General features: G+C 42.2%; 1 protein-coding gene across 4 annotated transcripts in view; it reads left to right on the top strand.

Moving 5' to 3' along the window:
- ADAMTSL1 (ADAMTS like 1) overlaps positions 1–18,961 on the top strand; it is a 1,120,403-nt gene that overhangs the window by 913,896 nt on the left and 187,546 nt on the right. For all 4 annotated transcript variants that reach the window (XM_025279016.3, XM_044939811.2, XM_044939812.2 and 1 more), the window contains one exon: positions 15,622–15,832. In XM_025279016.3, coding sequence (XP_025134801.1) covers positions 15,622–15,832 — 211 coding nt within the window. The remainder of the gene's footprint in view (positions 1–15,621; positions 15,833–18,961) is intronic.

Genomic DNA, 18,961 nt, shown 5'->3' with positions numbered 1-18,961 from the left:
ACATTTACGTAAATAGAATTAAGTCAAATAAAATATTCTAGCCTTGGCTTAGAACAGCTTCATGGTCAGTGTTATAGAACATAAACAAGGACCAAATGACAGTAAGTCCACAAAGAGGGTGTAGTTGTTCTTGTTCAGTTGTTCAGTCTTGTCCAACTCTTGGCAACCCCATGGACTGCAGCACACCAAGCTTCCCTGTGAGAGGTAACAGGCAGGAAGGCCAGGGGTCTCCAAATGGAAGAAATAGCCTGCAAGTGTCAGACATTTTTATCTCTCTTAAGCGGCAGGAGGAAACAAACTAGCAATATTTTTTTCCTTCTCTATACAAATTTAAAGAGAGGTTTCTCTTAAAATACTGTGTTGCCATAATGACACCTGGTTTCGCCTCAAGTTAGCTATTCTTGAGCCTAGAGATAACCAATGCCTTTTTCTTATGGAAATGTTTGTCTTAAGCTATGCTAATGTACTACGCCTTTACCCCAAACTCTGTCTCCAAGTCGTTCCGCCTCTTGGCCCAAAACCTACTTGACAAACCAGTATGTTATACTCAGATATTGTTCCCCTAATCTATGTAAATGAAACTATTTGTATGGTGGTCCGCCCTTCTTTAAGATTCAAATTAATTATTTTATGACCCAAGATAAACCATTTGGTGCCAAGATTATCCCAAAATGCATCTTATGGGCAAGGGGCCTGGTGCTATTCTAAATTATAAGACATTCCTTTCTTTCATTAACAGACTGCTAGTGACTATATAACATCCAGCTGAAGACTAGCAGGGGGGTGCTCTTTCTGCCCCCTTCTGATGCCTATGTCAGAAGCTTTCTCTATCTCCTTTATACTTTAATAAAACTTTATTACACAAAAGCTCTGAGCGATCAAGCCTCGTCTCTGGCCCCGAATTGAATTCTTCTCCTCCGGGGGCCAAGAATCCCGGTGTATTCGCGTGATTCAACAACAACCTTTCACCTGTCCTTCACTATCTATTGGAGTTTGCTCAAACGCATGTCCTTTGAGTCAATGATGCCATTCAACCATCTTCAGCCTCTGTTGCCCTCTTCTCCTTTGGCTTTCAATCTTGCCCAGCATCAGAGTCCTTTCCAGTGAGTTGGCTCTTCACATCAGGTGGCCAAAGTATTGGAGCTTCCACTTCAGCCACAGTCCTTCAAATGAATATTCAAGGCTGATTTTGACTGGTTTGATCTCCTTGCTTGCAAGGGACTCTGAAAAGTCTTCTTCAGCATCAAAATTTGAAAGCATCAATTCTTCAGTGCTCAGCCTTCCTTATGATCTAACTCTCACATCTGTACCTGATTACTGGAAAAATCATAGCTTTGACTATACACACCTTTGTTGGCAAAGTGATGTCTCTGCTTTTCAATACTCTATCTAGGTTTGTCATAGCATTCCGTGCAAGGAGCAAGTGTCTTTTAATTTTGTGGCTGCAGTCACCATTCACAGTGATTTTGGAGCCCAAGAAAATAAAATCTGTCAGTGTTTCCACTTCCTCCCCATATTCTTGCCATAAAGTGATGGGATTGGATGCCATGATCTTAGTTTTTTAATTGTTGAGTTTTAAGCCAGCTTTTTCATTCTCCTCTTTCACCTTCATCAAAAGGCTCTTTTGTTCCTCTTCGTTTTCTGCCATAAGGGCAGTGTCATCTACATATCTGAGGTTATTGATATTTCTCCTGGCAGTCTTGATTCCAGCTTGTGATTCATCCAACCTGGCATTTCACATGATATACTCTGCATATAAGTTAAATAAGCAGGGTGACAATATGCAGCTCTATGTACTCCTTTCCCAATCTTGAACCAGTCCATTGTTCCATGTCTGGTTCTAACTGTTGCTTCTTTACCCACATACAGATTTCTCAGGAGTCAGGTAAGGTGCTCTTTGCTACTCCCATCTCTTTAAGAATTTTCCACAGTCCACAGGCCAACCCTGCTACTATTTTTAATAGAACATTTCTACCTAGAATTCTAAGCAACCCAACTGAAATCTCAAACTGCCAAGGGCACAAGTGATTTGGCAGACCATCTACCTCCCTAACCTGTGTCTCAGGAAACCTACCTGAATCATAACCGGCAACAGAAATTCTGTCTCATTTTGATGTGCTGTCACCCAGGAAACAGGGCAATCAGAGAATGGGAGGCAGAGCTTAGGAGTTTTCACTGAGTTGAGCTGTCCATGGGAAATAGGCATATGATGTTTCTTAGACAATGGGATGCCAGGAACAAGTGTTGGGGGGTGTTGGAGGGAGGGCTGGAGATGCACTTCACACCTGGGTCTAGTTGGGGGCCCTTGTACTGTTTGACATCCCCGTGGAGGAAGTAGTTACGAAAAGGAAAAAGAAAAAAAAAAAAAAACCAGCATGCTTGTAATGAGAACGTAAATATATATCTTGCTGCAAGTACTTTTTTTTTCAAGAGCTATTCATTAATCCTTTTTAAAAATAGAAGAAAAAAAAAGTACCAAAGAGGTCATTTACGATGTTGAAATCTTGATAACCTTGATTTCTTTTTTTTAAAGAGATGATTTAGAAGGTGAGGCAAGCTGACATGGCCAAAGTTGTCACTTATACCACACTGTTCTCTGATGGAAATAGGTACTTTGCAATCTCAGGTGTTTGGTAAACTTTATTATAAGTATTTTTATAGAGCCAAAGCCTCATGCCAAGCAGGCTGACTTCCAAGAGAAGCGTGGATCTATCCCCTGTTTCCTGAGCCACACAAGTTCCTCTTTTATAGGGAGCCCTGATTTTCACGATGCTATTGATCATATATGCTTTTGGTTAATTTTTGGCCTTCAAAGAATATTTGTGCTCTTATTGTCTAACATCTCCTTTGATCTTTCATTTTCTTTTTTCCTAGGCCCCTTTAAGCAGCTTTTTAAAACACAGAGGTTGCAGCAGATCCATCTGCCCTGGAGTATATATGTTTTTCTAAATGAATCTTCCTCTCTGACCCTTCATGACTACCTCCTCTATTCTTAGTGACTTCTCAGGATAGAAGTAATCTGAGTTCCCTTCCCAACTTTGTGGAAATCACTGGAACCCTAACTTGCTGATCTGTAAAATGGAGGTAGTGATGCCTGCTTTGCTTTATTTCTAAGTTAGGCAGATAGAGTGAGACTGTGTCGATGAACAGACTTGGTGGTTTGTAGTCAGTCATATAAATGCAAGTCTTATGAGCACCACACTGCCTATCTTCTGAAATTCTGTAGTGTTCATGCTTCAGCCTAGAAGTTTAGCAATTAGCTCATTCCTCTTACCTAGCAATGTTTGCTGGGTCTGCTGGGTGTTTGTCAGTTGTCTCCATCTTTGCTGAAAGCATGTTGAAGGTGGCGAACACATCCCTACCTCTGTATTTGTCACCAGGCTTTAGCCAGCTATGCTTAAATGCTAAATTACTGTGGGCGTGTCACAAATGTGCTTGCCCCCTGTCTCCATAATCTAGGGCAACTTTGACTCACTCCAGGAAGAATTCTCACTCTACTCATTAAACTCTCTTCTCTCAATCATCATCCATGCATTTACCAAATGTTTACTGAGCACTCAGCAAGAACTGTTCATATTAGCTAATGTTTATAGAGCGTATCATCTGCGCCAGGCACTTTACTTAAGCCCTTTACATAGATGTGTTCATGTAAACCTCCTAACAGCCCTTTGAAGGGAGTATTGTTATTATTCCTATCCTACATAACTAAACTGTTGAGTAACTTGCCCTAGCTTGCGCAGTTAGAGAGATGCAGAGCACAGGTCATTCATGCTGAATCCAATTCCAGATCCAAAGATCTTCTTCATTAGGCTACGATGACTGGGCATCCTTGATGTGCCAGGCACGATAGTAGGTGCTGGAGATAGTAAGATGAATAAGTCTGGGCCATTAGGATCTAGTAAGAGAGACAAATAAGTAGATAAATAACTACACTATGAGGGAAATGAGACTGCAGGAAGAAAAGAATGCCACCAGAGGAGAGACACAGTAGTGTGCTGCAGAGAAAAAGAGCTAGCTTCACCTTGTGGGAGGGGCATTGGGAAAGTATTTAGAGATAAAGATGATGTTCGTGATCTAACCTGAGCGGAAGAGGAGTCTGCCAGTCGAGAAGAGCTGTACTCCTCTGCTGGGTATTCAGCAAAGCTGATTATGGGGGTGACCACAGAGTATACCAGACTTCTTTGGGAAGCACAGTACGGGCCAGTTAAGGACTTGACCCTTGGCCTGTGGGTAATAGGGTGTTACCTGTTACCTGGAAAATGGATGTTTTTCATAACTTTTATTGATAGAATTTCAGGGTTGGTTTTAAGTTGCAAAAATAAAACACAGAACTCCCTTATACCTGTCCCCTCAGTTCTCTAGTTGTTAACATTTTGGGACCATTTGAGAAGAATTTTAGGTATGTATCCCATATGCATCCTAACACTTAGGTGTTTCTTACCTAAAAACTAGGATGTTGTCATGAATAACCACAGCGTAACTAACCACCGATCAAGAAGCAGCTGAATTCAGTAACACCATCTCATGCACAAACTCCACTCGCATTTTGCCTGTTGTCCCAGCAATGCCCTTTTTAGACCCAAGATTGAATCTGGGGTCTTGTATTTGGCTGTCATTTCTTCTACTTTCATCTGGACAGTCTCGTCTTTCATATCTTGGACATTTTTGAAGAGTACAGGCCAATTACTTTGTAAAATGTCACTCTGTTTGGGTTTGCTTAATGTTCCCTTACGAATTTTAACTTTTGCCAGAAACAGCACAGAAGGATGCTGTGTTCTTCTTAGTGCATTGTGTCAGGAGACGATGACAGATGTCTCATTCCATTCATTACTGATGATGTCACCTCGTGATTTGGTTAAGATGATGCTGGCCAGGTTTTTCACTGAAAAATTTGTAAGTAGGTTGATCATATTAATAGTAAATAATAAGCATTTTATTGGGAGATAATCTCAAACTAAGTGAATACCCTGTTCCTCACCAAATTTTCACCCAGTGTTAATATTCATTGATGAGTCTTGCCTGAATCAGTTGTTATTGTTGCAGTTATTGTTGCCAAATGGTGACTTTCTAAACTCTTATCAATCCTAAATTACTAGTAGGCATTCTACTATTAAGTAGAGATTTCTCTTTGTTTACTTTGAATATCTAATTTGCTTAAAGGATTAAAATTCATTACTATCAAGTTGTCCCAGACACGACCAGTGGGAATCCCTTCAAACTTACCTCTGTGTCCTTTTGATTTTTACCCCATCCTTCTTTGAGTACTTCCCAGTTTTCTATACAAGATATTTCAAGTTCATTTTTTATTTTCCCAGCCCCTGCTCCAGAGCCATTTTTACAGGAACTGGCTCCTTAGTGGAGACTGATATTTACAAACTAAGATCTGGGCACTTTATACTTGATACAGCTAGGATGACATTGCTTCTAGACCTTTGAGCAGAGAGAGCTAGGAAATATTGTAAACATATACATATTACATTTGTATACACTCATGTGTATCTGTTGACATATCTTTGTCTATCTAACTGTCAATTAAATATCATGAGCTCACACTGTTTTCAATACCAAATTTATAAGATTTATTCTGGTCTTCCCCCTTTTCATGTGTGTAACCCCCCTCTCTGATAAGAAGAAGTCTGGCTCTCATTCTCCATAATGTATTTATATGTTTGTTCAATCCTCCCTGAATGTTTGGTTCTCAGTTATCCTTGCCCAGTGGTGAGCCCAGTCACATGCCTATGGACCACTCCCTCCCAAACCTCAGGCTAAAGTTCAGTCCTACAAAGTGGAAGAGGGAAGAAAGTTAGAAAAGCTGATTAGAAAGTACAGCTGCAGCCTGTACCTCCACTTGGCCCCCACTGGGTGCACTGGACCAAAACTGAGCCCTGGACACACAGGCCCCCCTCCCCTGAAAGCCCAGCTCAGACCCCAGTGAAAGCTTATAATCAGAGGAAGTCAAGAGAGCAAATTCACATTTCAGATGTCATTTTGGAAGCTTCAGGCTATGGATAGATTGGAAACTGGAAGATGGGGAGATAAATTCAGAGCCACTAATAGTATTCCAAAACTTTAAAGTGGGACGAGGTCATAGTGTCCCTGGTGAAGTGAGGATTCTCTTTGTCCTACCTTAGGATTTCTAGAGCTGGCCATGCTCTGTGGTATCTGAGTTATTACTGCTGGCTTGCTGTGTACCTCCTGACCTCAGTGGCATTCTAAAGAAAACAAATATCTTTAAGGGACCTTTCAAAAAAATCACAGGATAGAAATGTTGAGCAAAAATGTTAGAGGACTATACACAAGTGTAAAGAATGCATCCAACAAATAAGCAAAGTTCATAATGGTATTTTGCCTCCCAATAAAAGCTGCATTTTTAGTTTTGAACAGGAAACAGAGAAACAAACCCTGCTTTGCTGCAAAAGCCAAGGTAAGAGGAGGTTCTCCCGATAATAGCTTGTGGCAGGGAGTCTGCCGTTAGAAATTACACGCATTTTACCAGCAACAAACAGTGAGTTGCCATGCTGGGGCCTCTCTGAAAGGTAGGGGAGCAAAACCACTCACGTAATGTGCCCTTGTCTAAAGGAAGGCCAAAATCCCTCCCATGTGTAGCAAATACAAACACGAGCGGCTAAGAAGCGCCACCCTCCATGGGTCCTTGATTGCCCAAATTGTCTCTGATGGCCACCTTCACAAAGAGCAGACATGCACCTGGGGGAGTCACACTCTGTCTTGACCCTTCAGCTGCCAGGTCACACTGCTGCTTCTCTGAAAAACAACTGCAAGTGTGTTCATGACCCTTGGTGACATTGCTGTGGTTGATTCTGTGACTTAGAAACAGATCTGTCATTTTGTTATTTGTCCTTTTCTGAAGTTGAAAGCAGCAGGGACCCGGGAGTTTGTATCTCAAATCTAGTTTGTCCTGCTATCTTCATTATTCTGGCCCTCAGAAGCATTTCCCCGGGCTGCCTGGATTTGATTCCTGATTCCCTTGTTGTTTGTTTTGTTGGGTTGTGGTTTTGTTTTTGTTTGGGGTTTTTGTTTTGTTTTTTTTTTTAGTAATTTATTTATTTGTTTCATTGGGTCTTCTTTGTGTGCAGGCTTTCTCTAGTTGCAGTGAGTGGGGCTACTCTTGACTGCACTGGCCTCTCTTGTTGCAGAGAATGGGCTCTAAGCGCACAGGCTTCAGCAGTTGCGGCACATGGGCTCATTAGTTGGGGCTCATGGGCCCCAGAGTGCTGGCTCTGTAGTTGTGGCACATGGATTTTATTGTTCCATGGCATGTGGAATCTTCCCGGACCAGGAGTCGAACCCACGTCCCCTGCATTGGCCAGTGGATTCTTATCCACTGTTACCACCAGCGAAGTCCTCCCTTGTTTACTAGCTGTGTAAAGTTGGATAAGTTGCTTGGCTGGTCAGAGCCTCTGATGTATTGCTCTGTAAAATGGGAGAACTGATAGTACCATCTTCATCTGGTGGGTATAAGTAATATATAAATTTAGGTATGTATCCCACATCTGGAGGGACCTTAGCCCTGAGTCCTGCTAGAATAATGCAGAGCTGGGGCGTCTAATATCCACAGTGCTGGCCTCTGTCATAGGGAGCAGCCCCATTCTCAGCACCCACGTGTCGCAGTCATGGGAGACTTGGATGCGATACAAGTGGCGCTGAGTGTGAGGCCTGGGAGGCGACGCTCTAGGCCATGACTAATTAATCATTGAACTTCTCCAGGCCTCAACTCCTTGTTGTTAAAATGCAAACAATAACAGTACCTCTTTCACAGGGCTGTGGAAAGGATTAAAGGAGGCAACCAGCACAGTATCTGGCTCATTGTAAACACTGGTAATTTAGTATCACTCTTGTTATTGGCAGTACTAGGTGATGTCAGCTGGATATGTTGCCGTCACATCAAGGCATGTGGCTCATGCAAAGGGTCACTGCTCTGCCCGAAGCCAAGAACTAACCAGATACGGGCAGAGTGACAAGACCACATTCCAGAAAGTTGTACTTTGGGCGGGACTCCAGCACCATCAGAAAAACAAAGTGGGAATTGGGAAACCAAGCCTAAAATTTTAAATCCGATTATAAACATAGGGCAACCCAAGTACACATGATGCTGGACAGAGGGCGAGAAGCCTACTTCCAGCCTTGCAGAGCAGGAGGTAACCTTCCGTCTCCTGCCTACCCTTGATCAGGAGTCAATTGCAGGAGCTTGGCAAGGTCCAGCCAGAAGCTACAGGGCATCACTGTCATCTGTCAACTCCCGATGCCTTCCCTGCAAGCAGGTTTTGGCAGAAAGAAATCGGAATGTGGAGAAGAAAGGTTCAGAGGAAAGAAAATAGTGTAGAAAGAGAATTCAAAGGGACCAGTCTCCCTAACATTTTGGCCATGAGCCCAACCATGAAGCCAACACCTGAAGCCCAGAAACTGAAACAAGCCATAGTGCTCATGTTTACCATTCTCTGTACACAGAGCCAGATCCTTTGGCCCAAAACACTGGGGCAGGTGTGTTTTGGAATTCAGAATTTGGGACATTTTAGAAATATGTTATGATTACTAATACATTAAGTATATAATATCTGCAGTAAGTTCTGGCAAGGGGTGGGAATGGGGAGGGGCCATAATCCAATAGGCTAATATGGCTGCAGTGAACTGTAAATATTTACATCAGGTGAGATGAGGCCTGTCACAGCACCGTGTGTGTCCAGGCCCAGCTTTGTCACGAAAGAGTTTGCACCACCCTGAAGAAAACCTAGAGCTTTGGGGACTCTGAAATTGGGGTGGGTGGTTTTTAGAGGACACAGCTGGGGTTCCATTAAATGTGAGTTCCCTCATTCTTCCTGAGCGTCTGCTGTTGCAGGCACCTGCTAGGTCCTGAGATCACAGTGGTGTATTGGTTTCCTAGGGTTGCCGTACCAAAGTACCACAAGAGAAGTGACTTAAAACAGCAGAAAAGCATTCTCTCACAGTTCTGGAGGCAAAAACCAAGCCCAAAATTATGATGTCAGCAGAGCCATGGTCCCTGAAACATGTGAGGGAGAATCCTTCCTTGCCTCTTCTAGCTTCTGGAGTTTACCGCAGTCCTCAACATTCCTTGTCTTGTGGATACTTCCCTGCCATCTCTCGTCTCTGTCATGACATGGCATTCTCCCCAAGTGTCTCCCTCCCTTCTTATAGGGATACCTGTCATATTAGATTAAGGACCCACCCTACTCTAGTATGACCTTGTCTTAAATGGTTATGTCTACAATGACCCTACTTTCAAATAAGGTCACATTTTGAGGTATTGGGAGTTCAAATTCCAACATATCTTTTAGAGGGGTACGATTCAACCCATAACGAGTGGTAAGTCAAAACAGGCATAGCCCCATGCTCTCACCAAGGTAATAGTCGAGTAGGATAGTCAGATTACAGGTATGTCCTAAAGAAGACATACAAATGGCCAACAGATATATGAGAAATGCTCAGTGTCGCTAAGCATCAGGGAAATGCAAATGAAAACCACAATGAGATATCATCTCAGACCTGTCAGGATGGCTCTCATCAGAAAACCAAAGGCCACAAGTCTTGACAAGGATGTAGAGAAATTGGAACCCTTGCATGCTGCTGGGGGAAGTAAAAAATGGTGCAGCCATTGTGGAAAACAGTATGGTGGTTCCTCCAAAAATTAAAAATAGAACCATCATATGATCCTGCAATCCCACTTCTGGGTATTTATCCAGAAGACTTGAAATCAGGGCCTTGAAGGGAAACTAGCATTCTCATATTCATGGTAGCACTAAGTACTCTCAGTAGCTGGTTCCAAGATGTGAAAACCGCCTAAACAACCATGAAAACGGTAATGTATACTTTTAAATCGAATATTATTCAGCCTTAGAAAAGAAAGAAATTCTGCAATATGTAACAACATGGATGAACCTTAAAGGCTTTATGCTAAGTTAAATAAACCAGTCACAGGGGACAAATACTCCATGATGCCACTTATACAAGGCACCTAAAATAGTCATAGAATCATAGAATTAATAATTCATAGAATCAAAGAGTGGAATGGTGGTTGCCAGGAGCTCAGAAGAAGAGGAAATGGGAATTGCAATCAACAAGTGTAAAGTTTCAGTTAAGCAAGATGAGTGTGAGATTTTCTGTACAACACTGTACCTAGAGACAATACTGTGCATAGCACACTTAAAATTTTGCTAAGAGAATGCTCTTTCCACAATAAAACAAAAAATCAAGTGTGTTGAGAATTTCCAAATAGAGAACTATGCATGGAACCATATCCTAGAGGAGAATTTTACCCAGTCAAGGGCTTCCTCCCTGAGGAGGTAACATTTTCAATGAAGATGAAAAGATGGATTAAAGTCAAGGGGAGAAGCATGAATGCCCTCACTCTCCAATGTCCAGAGCCCCAGTCCTCCTCAGCACTGGAATTACGGGAAGCCAGAACCCAGAATCCCAGCGAAGGCCTTGTCCATGTCTCCCGGGCTGCCAGCTACAGCTTGCCTGCAGGCTGGCTCCCACTGGCCTACAGTCCCTCCCTCAGAAACAGCCAAAGGCACAGAATCCAGGGAGGCAGCTCTTGGCAGCCATTGAGACCCAACGCTCACAGCTGAAGCCCCCATGCAGGGGAGGAATAATGGGGTCATCTCTCTGCTTTCCCTCTTTGGGCCTAAATTGATGAAAAATACTTGGACCCGTAATCAGCAGACTGCTGAATGCACAGATAGCTTCTGCTGCCCTCCTTCCTTGAAGATGTACAAGTAAGCAGATACGTCTGTTTTGTGAGTTTTTCCAGCAGCGTTGAAGTGGCCTCATGGCTGCCAGATGCCTCTGCTTCAAGCTCCCAGTGACTGATTTTCTGCCAGAGGTGAGGGCAGGAGTGGGGCAGCCAGCAGTGTGGATACAGTATTAGAGCAAATTTTAACCTTGGAACAGCGCTCACTGTGTAGGCAGCTCCTTTATGAGACATGCATAGAGTGGTCATCAGCACTGGGGGTGGTGGTTGTATTTTACACCCACAGCATTTTAGCATTTCTCTTGAAAGTGGTTGGCTGGAGGGTGAAGAACATCCTTTTTTGAAGCATAACAAATGCAAAGAAAGTTCACACATTCTGCACATATGGCCTGGTGATTTTCACAAAGCGGGTGCACATCCAGCATCCAGATCAAGATAACATCCCAGAAACCCTCCCCCTCCCCCCAGCATACCCTATTTCTAGTTACTACCCACCAAGGGCAGCCACCTCCCTCACTTCTAACATTGTAGACTCGTTTTGGGTTTTGAGCTTTAGGTAAATGAAATCACACTATGAATTTTTGTAGTTGTGGCTTTGTTCACTCGGTTTTATGTTTGTGAAACTCAGTCATGTTCCTTGTTGTTCTAGTTTATTCTTGTTCTATGAAGTTTTATGTGAATATATCCTAATTGATTGTCCATTTACCTGTTGATGAGCATTTGGGTAGTTTTCCATCTGGGCTATGAGGAATAGTGCTTCTGTGAACATTAATTGTTCAAAAAGAAGTATCATTCATTTCTTTTTGGTTGTGTTGGGTCTTATTGCTGCTCCCGGTCTTGCAGCGAGTGCATGCTACTCTGTAGTTACAATGTGTGGGCTTCCCATTGAGGTGGCTTCTCTTGTGTGGAGCACAGGCTCTAGGGCGCACTGGCTTCAGGAGTCGTAGCTTGCAGGCTCCAGAGCACAGGCTCATTAGTTGTGGCACACAGGCTCAGTTGCCCTGCGGCATGGGGGATCTTCCTGGACCAGGGATCAAACCCGTATCCCTTGCATTTCAAGGTGGATTCTTAACCACTGGACCACAGGGAAGCCCTGAACATTCTTGTATATGTCTTTTGATGAACATACACACGTTTTGGGGGGAGAATATATATTTGTACTACACACATGCTAAGTCCCTTCAATCATGTCCATCTCTTTGCGACCCCATGGACTGTATGTAGCCTGCCAGGCTCCTCTGTCCTTGGGATTCTCCAGGCAAGAACACTGGAGTGGGTTGCCATGCTCTCCTCCAGGTGATCTTCCCAATCCAGGGATCAAACCCATGTCTCTCATGTCTCCTGCGTTGGCAGGCAGGTTCTTTATCATTTGTGCCACGTGGGAAGCCCAATTATATATATTTCAAGTGTACAACATGTGCTTTGAAATACAGAATTAGTTGTCTATTGTTCCACAATGACTTTTCCCCAAACCTAGGAGCTCACAACAAAAATAAACATTATTACCTCTCACAGTTAAATGAATGAGAAATTTGGGAGCAGCTCGGAAAGGCGGTTCAGGCTCTGGATCTCCTAGGAGCTTGGAATCATCTGAAGGCTGGGCCTAGTCCAGCAGGACTGCTTTCAAGGTAGCTCACCCCTGTCACTGGCAGGTAGATCCTGACTGTTGGTGAGCAGCCCGATTTCCTTTGCATGTGGACTTTTATCCACATTTTCTCAGGGTCCTCATGACATGCGGCTGGCTTCCCCCAGAGTGAGCAGTCAAAGAGAGAGAGCCATGTAGAAGCAATATCCTTTCTCTAATTCGGCCTTGGACGTCACATAGCACCCCTTCTACCTCATTGTATTCCCTACAAGTGAGCCAGTAAGTCCAGCCCATACTCAAGACTCCATCTTTAAAATGGGGAAGAGGCAAAGATTGTGTGGACATATTTTTTAAACCAGTAGCCCTTTAATATTTTAAAGCTTGGAATTTACCCAAGCTGGGGATCTAAAAATAAGTTTACAGACATTCACACAAGGATCTAAAAGAAATATATTCAACTCAGCCTCTCCTCTTTTATTCATTTTAAAATCCTGTGAATATTTATAGGGCGGTTTTCAAGGTATTTCCTGAAAATAAGATGGCATAATAGAAAGTACACAGGCTTCAGATCCAGACACACCCAAGTTTGAATCCTGGGTTCACTACTTACTAATTATGGGTATTTGGGCAAGCAACCTCTTAGATTCTCAGATTCCTTGAACTTTAAAATAGGGAAAATCAATACAGCCTATCTCATAGTGTTCTGGAAGTAATTAAATGAGGTAATGTGTATAAAGTGCCCACTATGGTGGTAGATCCCTTCCATTTGTTCATTTATTTTAAAAAGTAGTAACCATATATATTAACTGTTTAGAAAGAGCTATGATGAACCCTGTGAGAGACACACAAAAACTGACTCAGACACAGACCTTGCCTTCTACAGGTGTATATCCTCATAGGGCCCTTGACAGGCAGAATAACTGTAATACTACTGAGAAAACATTTCATATCTGGAACAAATATGGATACAGTTTATTTACAACTAAATATGGATTAAGTTTGGATATATGGAAATGGAAAAAATGTTGAGGGGCAAGGAAAAGACCAGAAGTATTACAGATTAGGAGTAATCACTTTATTAAAGATAGAGCTAGAAAACCAGGGGGCATGAACTGAGAACAAGAAAGGGCTTCATTACTGATATGGCTTGAATCCAGGGTAGGAAAGGAAGTTGTGGAAATAGGAATTGGAAAGTTAATTACCCTAACAGAGTACCTGGAAAGGGTTGAGAGAGCTCCATTCAGCTTTACAGTCTGATGAGAAACATTATGGCACCCCACTCCAGTACTCTTGCCTGGAAAACCCCATGGACGGAGGAGCCTGGTGGGCTGCAGTCCATGGGGTCACTAAGAGTCAGACACGACTGAGCAACTTCACTTTCACTTTTCACTTTCATGCATTGGAGAGGGAAATGGCAACCCACTCCAGTGTTCTTGCCTGGAGAATCCCAGGGATGGGGAGCCTGGTGGGCTGCCGTCTATGGGGTCGCACAGAGTCGGACACGACTGAAGCAACTTAGTAGCTGTAGTAGTAGTAGTAGAGAAACATTAAAGCTAGTGACTTTTTTTTTAATTGGAGTAAAGTTGCCTTGCAATGTTGTGTTAGTTTCTGCTATACAGCAAAGTGAATCAGCTATATGTGTACATGTATCTCCTCTATTTTGGGTATCCTTTCCCATTTAGATTACCACAGAGCATTAGGTAGAGTCCCTATGTTATATAGTACGTCCTCATTAGCTACCTGTTTGATACATACTGGTGTATATATGTCAACCCCAGTCTCCAAGTTCATCCCACTCTCCCCTTCCCCGTTTAGTGTCTCTACATTTGTTCTCTACATCCATGTCTCTATTTCTGCCTTGCAAATAGATTCATCTGTACCATTTTTCCGGATTCCATGTGTATGCATTTACTGTAAAATATTTGTTTTTCTCTTTCTGGCTTACGTCACTGTGTATGACAGACTCTAGGTCCATAAAGTCAGAGACATTTATTTATTTATTTATTTATTTATTTTTTTAAGTCAGAGACTTTTAAACCAGTTTTCAGGGCTGGCTACAAAAGTTAGGCAGTCCTAGCTACTGAAGGGTCAACTTGCCATGCTTTTCTTGGCTGGCTCCTGTAGAATCTTTGTGTCTCACTTTGTAAACAGAACTTTCTAAAACTGATCATTAAAGAACACGTCTCACTCCAAACCCAAGAAACTCAGTTTTTTTAATTTGGTATTCCCATTTTAGAGGCTGCATCAACAGGGAAATTGTTTTTATAGGCCCTTGCTACTGCTACTGCTAAGTCACTTCAGTCGTGTCCAACTCTGTGCGACCCCATAGACGGCAGTCCACCAGGTTCCCCCGTCCCTGGCCCTTAGCTCACTATAAATGTACTTGTCAAGACTTGGCCATTTGGAATGGCCAGTTTATGCACTTAACTCATTTCTGTGTTTGACTTCCTCTTCCAGATAATAAGCTGTCCTCTCCACTTATTCCTCCTCAAGAAGAGTGATCTATTTTGCAACTTTCACTTTTGTTACATTCTCCAGTCCCAGACAGTGATGATATTTATACATAAGACAGGGACATTTCTATGCTATTATGGCAGCTTGAAGGAAGTTGGAACCGGCGACCTTTCATTTCGAAGCCAAAGAAAAATAAACATGAATGTTTCAGTCTTGCTAAGAATGGAGGCTAGAGAGATAAGCAGAAAGCCTTCTTCTAGACCTGCTATTCACTGTATGGTATCCAAAGCCTTTATGTGCACAACTTTTATCTTATCCAACATACCCTCTTATTTTGATGAAGCTTATATGTTTCATCAGAACATACATAGAAAGTGAAAAAAAGATAGGGATTTCCTGATGGCTCAGATGGTAAAGAATCTGCCTGCAATGCAGGAGACCTGGGTTCAATCCCTGGGTCAGGAATGTCCCCTGGAGAAGGGAATGGCTACCCACTCCAGTATTCTTGCATGGAGAATTCCATAAACAGAGGAGCATGGTAGGCTGTAGTCCATGGGGTCACAAAAAGTCAGGCACAAGTGAGCAACTAATACTTCCATCAAAATAGACCATTTCTGGTGATTTTGTGGTAAAAATTGGATGCTTCATTTTATCACCCTCTTTGTTTAAACAGATTCTTGAATATGAAGAGAAAAGATGACTTCTAGTCTTGGGATAGAATTCCTAGCCAAGCTTGAGCTGGACCTTCCCAAATCCCCACATAGGTGTTTTTACTCCATTAGGATCACACTTGCATCAAGGGAACCGTTCTGTACACGGGTTCTCAGGGTATTCTCTTCCTCTGATTTCTTCACAGGTGGGAAATTGGCAAGTGGAGTCCTTGCAGTCTCACCTGTGGGGTTGGGCTGCAGACCAGAGATGTCTTCTGCTCCCACCTGCTTTCCAGAGAGATAAATGAAACAGTCATCCTGGCTGATGAGCTGTGTCGCCAGCCCAAGCCCACCACGGTGCAAGCTTGTAACCGCTTCAACTGCCCCCCAGCCTGGTACCCTGCGCAGTGGCAGCCGGTGAGTTCTGAGGCTAACACAGTATTGGAGTTTGTGTTTGCAGCAGTAGCTCAGGACAGGGGACTGTGCTGTCTGAGAGTGCTGTCCCATTAAAGGAATCTTCAAGATCCGCTCAGGTGTGTCCGACTCTTTGCGACCCTATGGACTATAGCCCACCAGGCTCCTCTGTCCATGGAATTCTCCAGGCAAGAATACTGGAATGGGTAGCCATTCCCTTCTCCAGGGGCTCTTCCCAACCCAGGGACTGAACCCTGGCCTTCTGTGTCTCCTGCACTGGCAGGCGGATTCTTTACCTCTTGAGCCACTGGGGCTTCCCAGTACTCCCACAACCTTATTCAAATTCAGATCTTTTTATTACAAATAGCAAGCTCTTTCCATTCTACCACCCACAGTGATCTCCAAAAGCAACTCAAATGACCCATCTCTTAACCTGAAGATATTCCTGACAAAGTTTTCACTGAGCTAAGGAAAAAAATTTTAAATAAGGACTGTGTGGTGGGTAAATTTCCATAACGCTAACTTTTCTGAATGTTTGTTCTTTCTAGTTTTTTTCTGTTTAAAATTCTGAGATAAAGATACCAGGCGATAGCTTTTCTTTTCTTTTTTTTTTTTTTTAACATAATTCCTTAGCAAAATAGGATGTTAGAAATCAAGTCAATTCCAGACTTTTAAAATTTTCCTGATCCATGGGGAACTATCATTTTAAAGCAAAGGTTGGCAAACTGCTGCCCAAAACCAAACCTAGTTCATGACCAATTATTGTAAATACAGTTTTTTTGGAACACAGCCACACTGTTGCACTACACGGGCATAACTGCTTGGTTGTGACAGAAACTATATGGTCCACAAAAGCTAAAACATCTACTCTACCTCTTTACAGAACAGTTGGCTGACCCACTCTAAAGCATTTATTATAATAATAAAAACAATTATTTTATCCCCATATCCTATCTAAAATTAATATATATTTATCAAACTAAAGTTAAGTACCTTTTTTTGCATGCCTTTAAAAAACATAAGACCTTTTTTTAAAGAAAACACTTCTAATCTTACAATGCAGTACCTTGAAAAGTACGGTAGTACAGTACAGCAGCTGGTATCCAGGGGCCAGCAGCAAGTGAATGGGCAAGAAGAGTTACTGACTGGAGGAGGGAGAGAAGGTGGAAGATGGGAGAGCTGAAGGGTCATCAGCAGTAAGAGATGGAAGGCAAACTGCAATTTCACTCACACCTTATGAAAAAACACAAGATTTTAGATTGATTACTTGGATAAAATCTTACTGTGCAATTGCCTTCTTATTAGAATATCCCTCATAGTTTTAAAGTGACAAAAAAAGGTCCTGGAAAATAAGCCTGAAAAGTAAGGGAGACATACATCCCAGTTTTACTGAAACAGTTTTTACTCTCAGAAGTGGCCCAATTAGAATGATAAATGATGCAGTCATCAGACTGAGAAGGAGAGAGAAGGAAGCCTTGGTCCTGAGACAAGGAGCTGCCATTTCCATGCATCCTCTGTGCTTCTTCAAACCAGTGGACAGGGCCCCTTCCTTCCCCCTTCCCCTTCCTGGTAAAGTTCTCAAGGAATCAAATAGTAATAAGTGAGCAAAAGACTCGGTGTAAAGCATCTAGAAGCAGACATGGACGCTCTACTGTCCATGTCTGCTTGGATATATATCCTTTTAGAACCTAAATGTATATGATTAAGTTCATAACTTCCATGCTACTGTGTCAGTGGAAATCAAGAGAATATTGTGTACTTTGAACACCTTGTGTACTATTGTTCTGTTAAGAAATATATATTATCAAATGTGCAGTCTAGGTAAAAAAAAAAAAAAAAGGAAATATATATTATTATACACCTAATTGAAGTTAATCCTCATAACAGTCCAGTGAAAAGTAGATCTTATTGTCTTCATTTTAGTTTTGAGGCTCACAGAGCTAGCAAACCTAGGAGTGGACATCAGCTCAGTTTTATGTGATCCCTTCCACGATACCCCATTGTTGGAAACCACTGTGGCAGGAAAGGCCCTCAAGGGCTTACATAGAAGCCCCCTTGTTTTATGGATGATGTAACTGTGACCAAGATATAGTTTTGCCCAAAATCACAAAGCCTAATCCAGAACCCAGGTCTCCTGATTTCTGGTGCATTTGTACTTTTACCTTTAACTATACTCCGGCTCCATACTGCACCACTAATTTATGATCATGCTAAGAAAAGATGAGGAATCAGCCTAGATCAACCTCTACTGTTGAAACTAATTCCCTGAATTTTTAGTTTGTGTTGCCATTAGTACCTAATAAGTTCTGTGTAAAATGTTTATTGAATGATAAAATGAATGAACAGATCAACAGTACCACCCACAAACCCTGGAATGTTTTTTACTTTATATCCCACTGATGGGTTTGTTTCATGATTGTAGGTCATAATACTGATGATGGAAGTCAGCGAAGCACCAGCCTTTTTCAGTAGTTGTACATGCTGCTGAGTAATGCCAGGGACCTATGCTGTTCTTTCAGTTTTTACAGCACATCCATATGCCTGGTCTTTTTTGCTCTATTGCCAACATTACCGCCCCCATGCCCAGCGGTCCTATTGATATCAGCGGATTTCTAAAGAGTCAATTATTCTTCCATTGTCCATTGACCTTGGGCCTGTTAAGATATGTATTTATTCTGAAAGCATTTTCTATTTCACTTCATTAGGGAGAAGCCTTTGAGATAAGTTGGATTTAAATCCACTTTTCAGATCAAGGAAGTAATAGTAAAGAACTCTTTGAAGTTTAGCCAATGAACCACTGACTATACTTTATCAGGACTTTTTAAAAGATTTTGTTTCAACCCCAATACATAATCGTTGTGAAAAATATTCAAACATAATAAATAAATAGCATAGAAAGTGAAAACCATGAGGGATTCTACCTTCCACAGAAAAATTCCTGTTGAACACTTGGTGCCTAGGAATCCTTGGTCACTTTGAGGAATCTCTGAACCTGGAGAAACAATTGGCTATTCTTCTTATATCATTTCCTAGAATCTTACATCTTTAGTTTTTTAGGCAAAATCAGCTACCACTGACCACTTACTAGGAGAAAGGAAGTCATTGTTCATGCTTATGAAATAAGTCAGGAAT

This window comes from Bubalus bubalis, chromosome 3, assembly GCF_019923935.1.
Source record: "Bubalus bubalis isolate 160015118507 breed Murrah chromosome 3, NDDB_SH_1, whole genome shotgun sequence".
In the NCBI taxonomy this organism is placed as follows: domain Eukaryota; kingdom Metazoa; phylum Chordata; class Mammalia; order Artiodactyla; family Bovidae; genus Bubalus; species Bubalus bubalis.
This window is presented reverse-complemented; position numbering and strand designations above follow the sequence as displayed.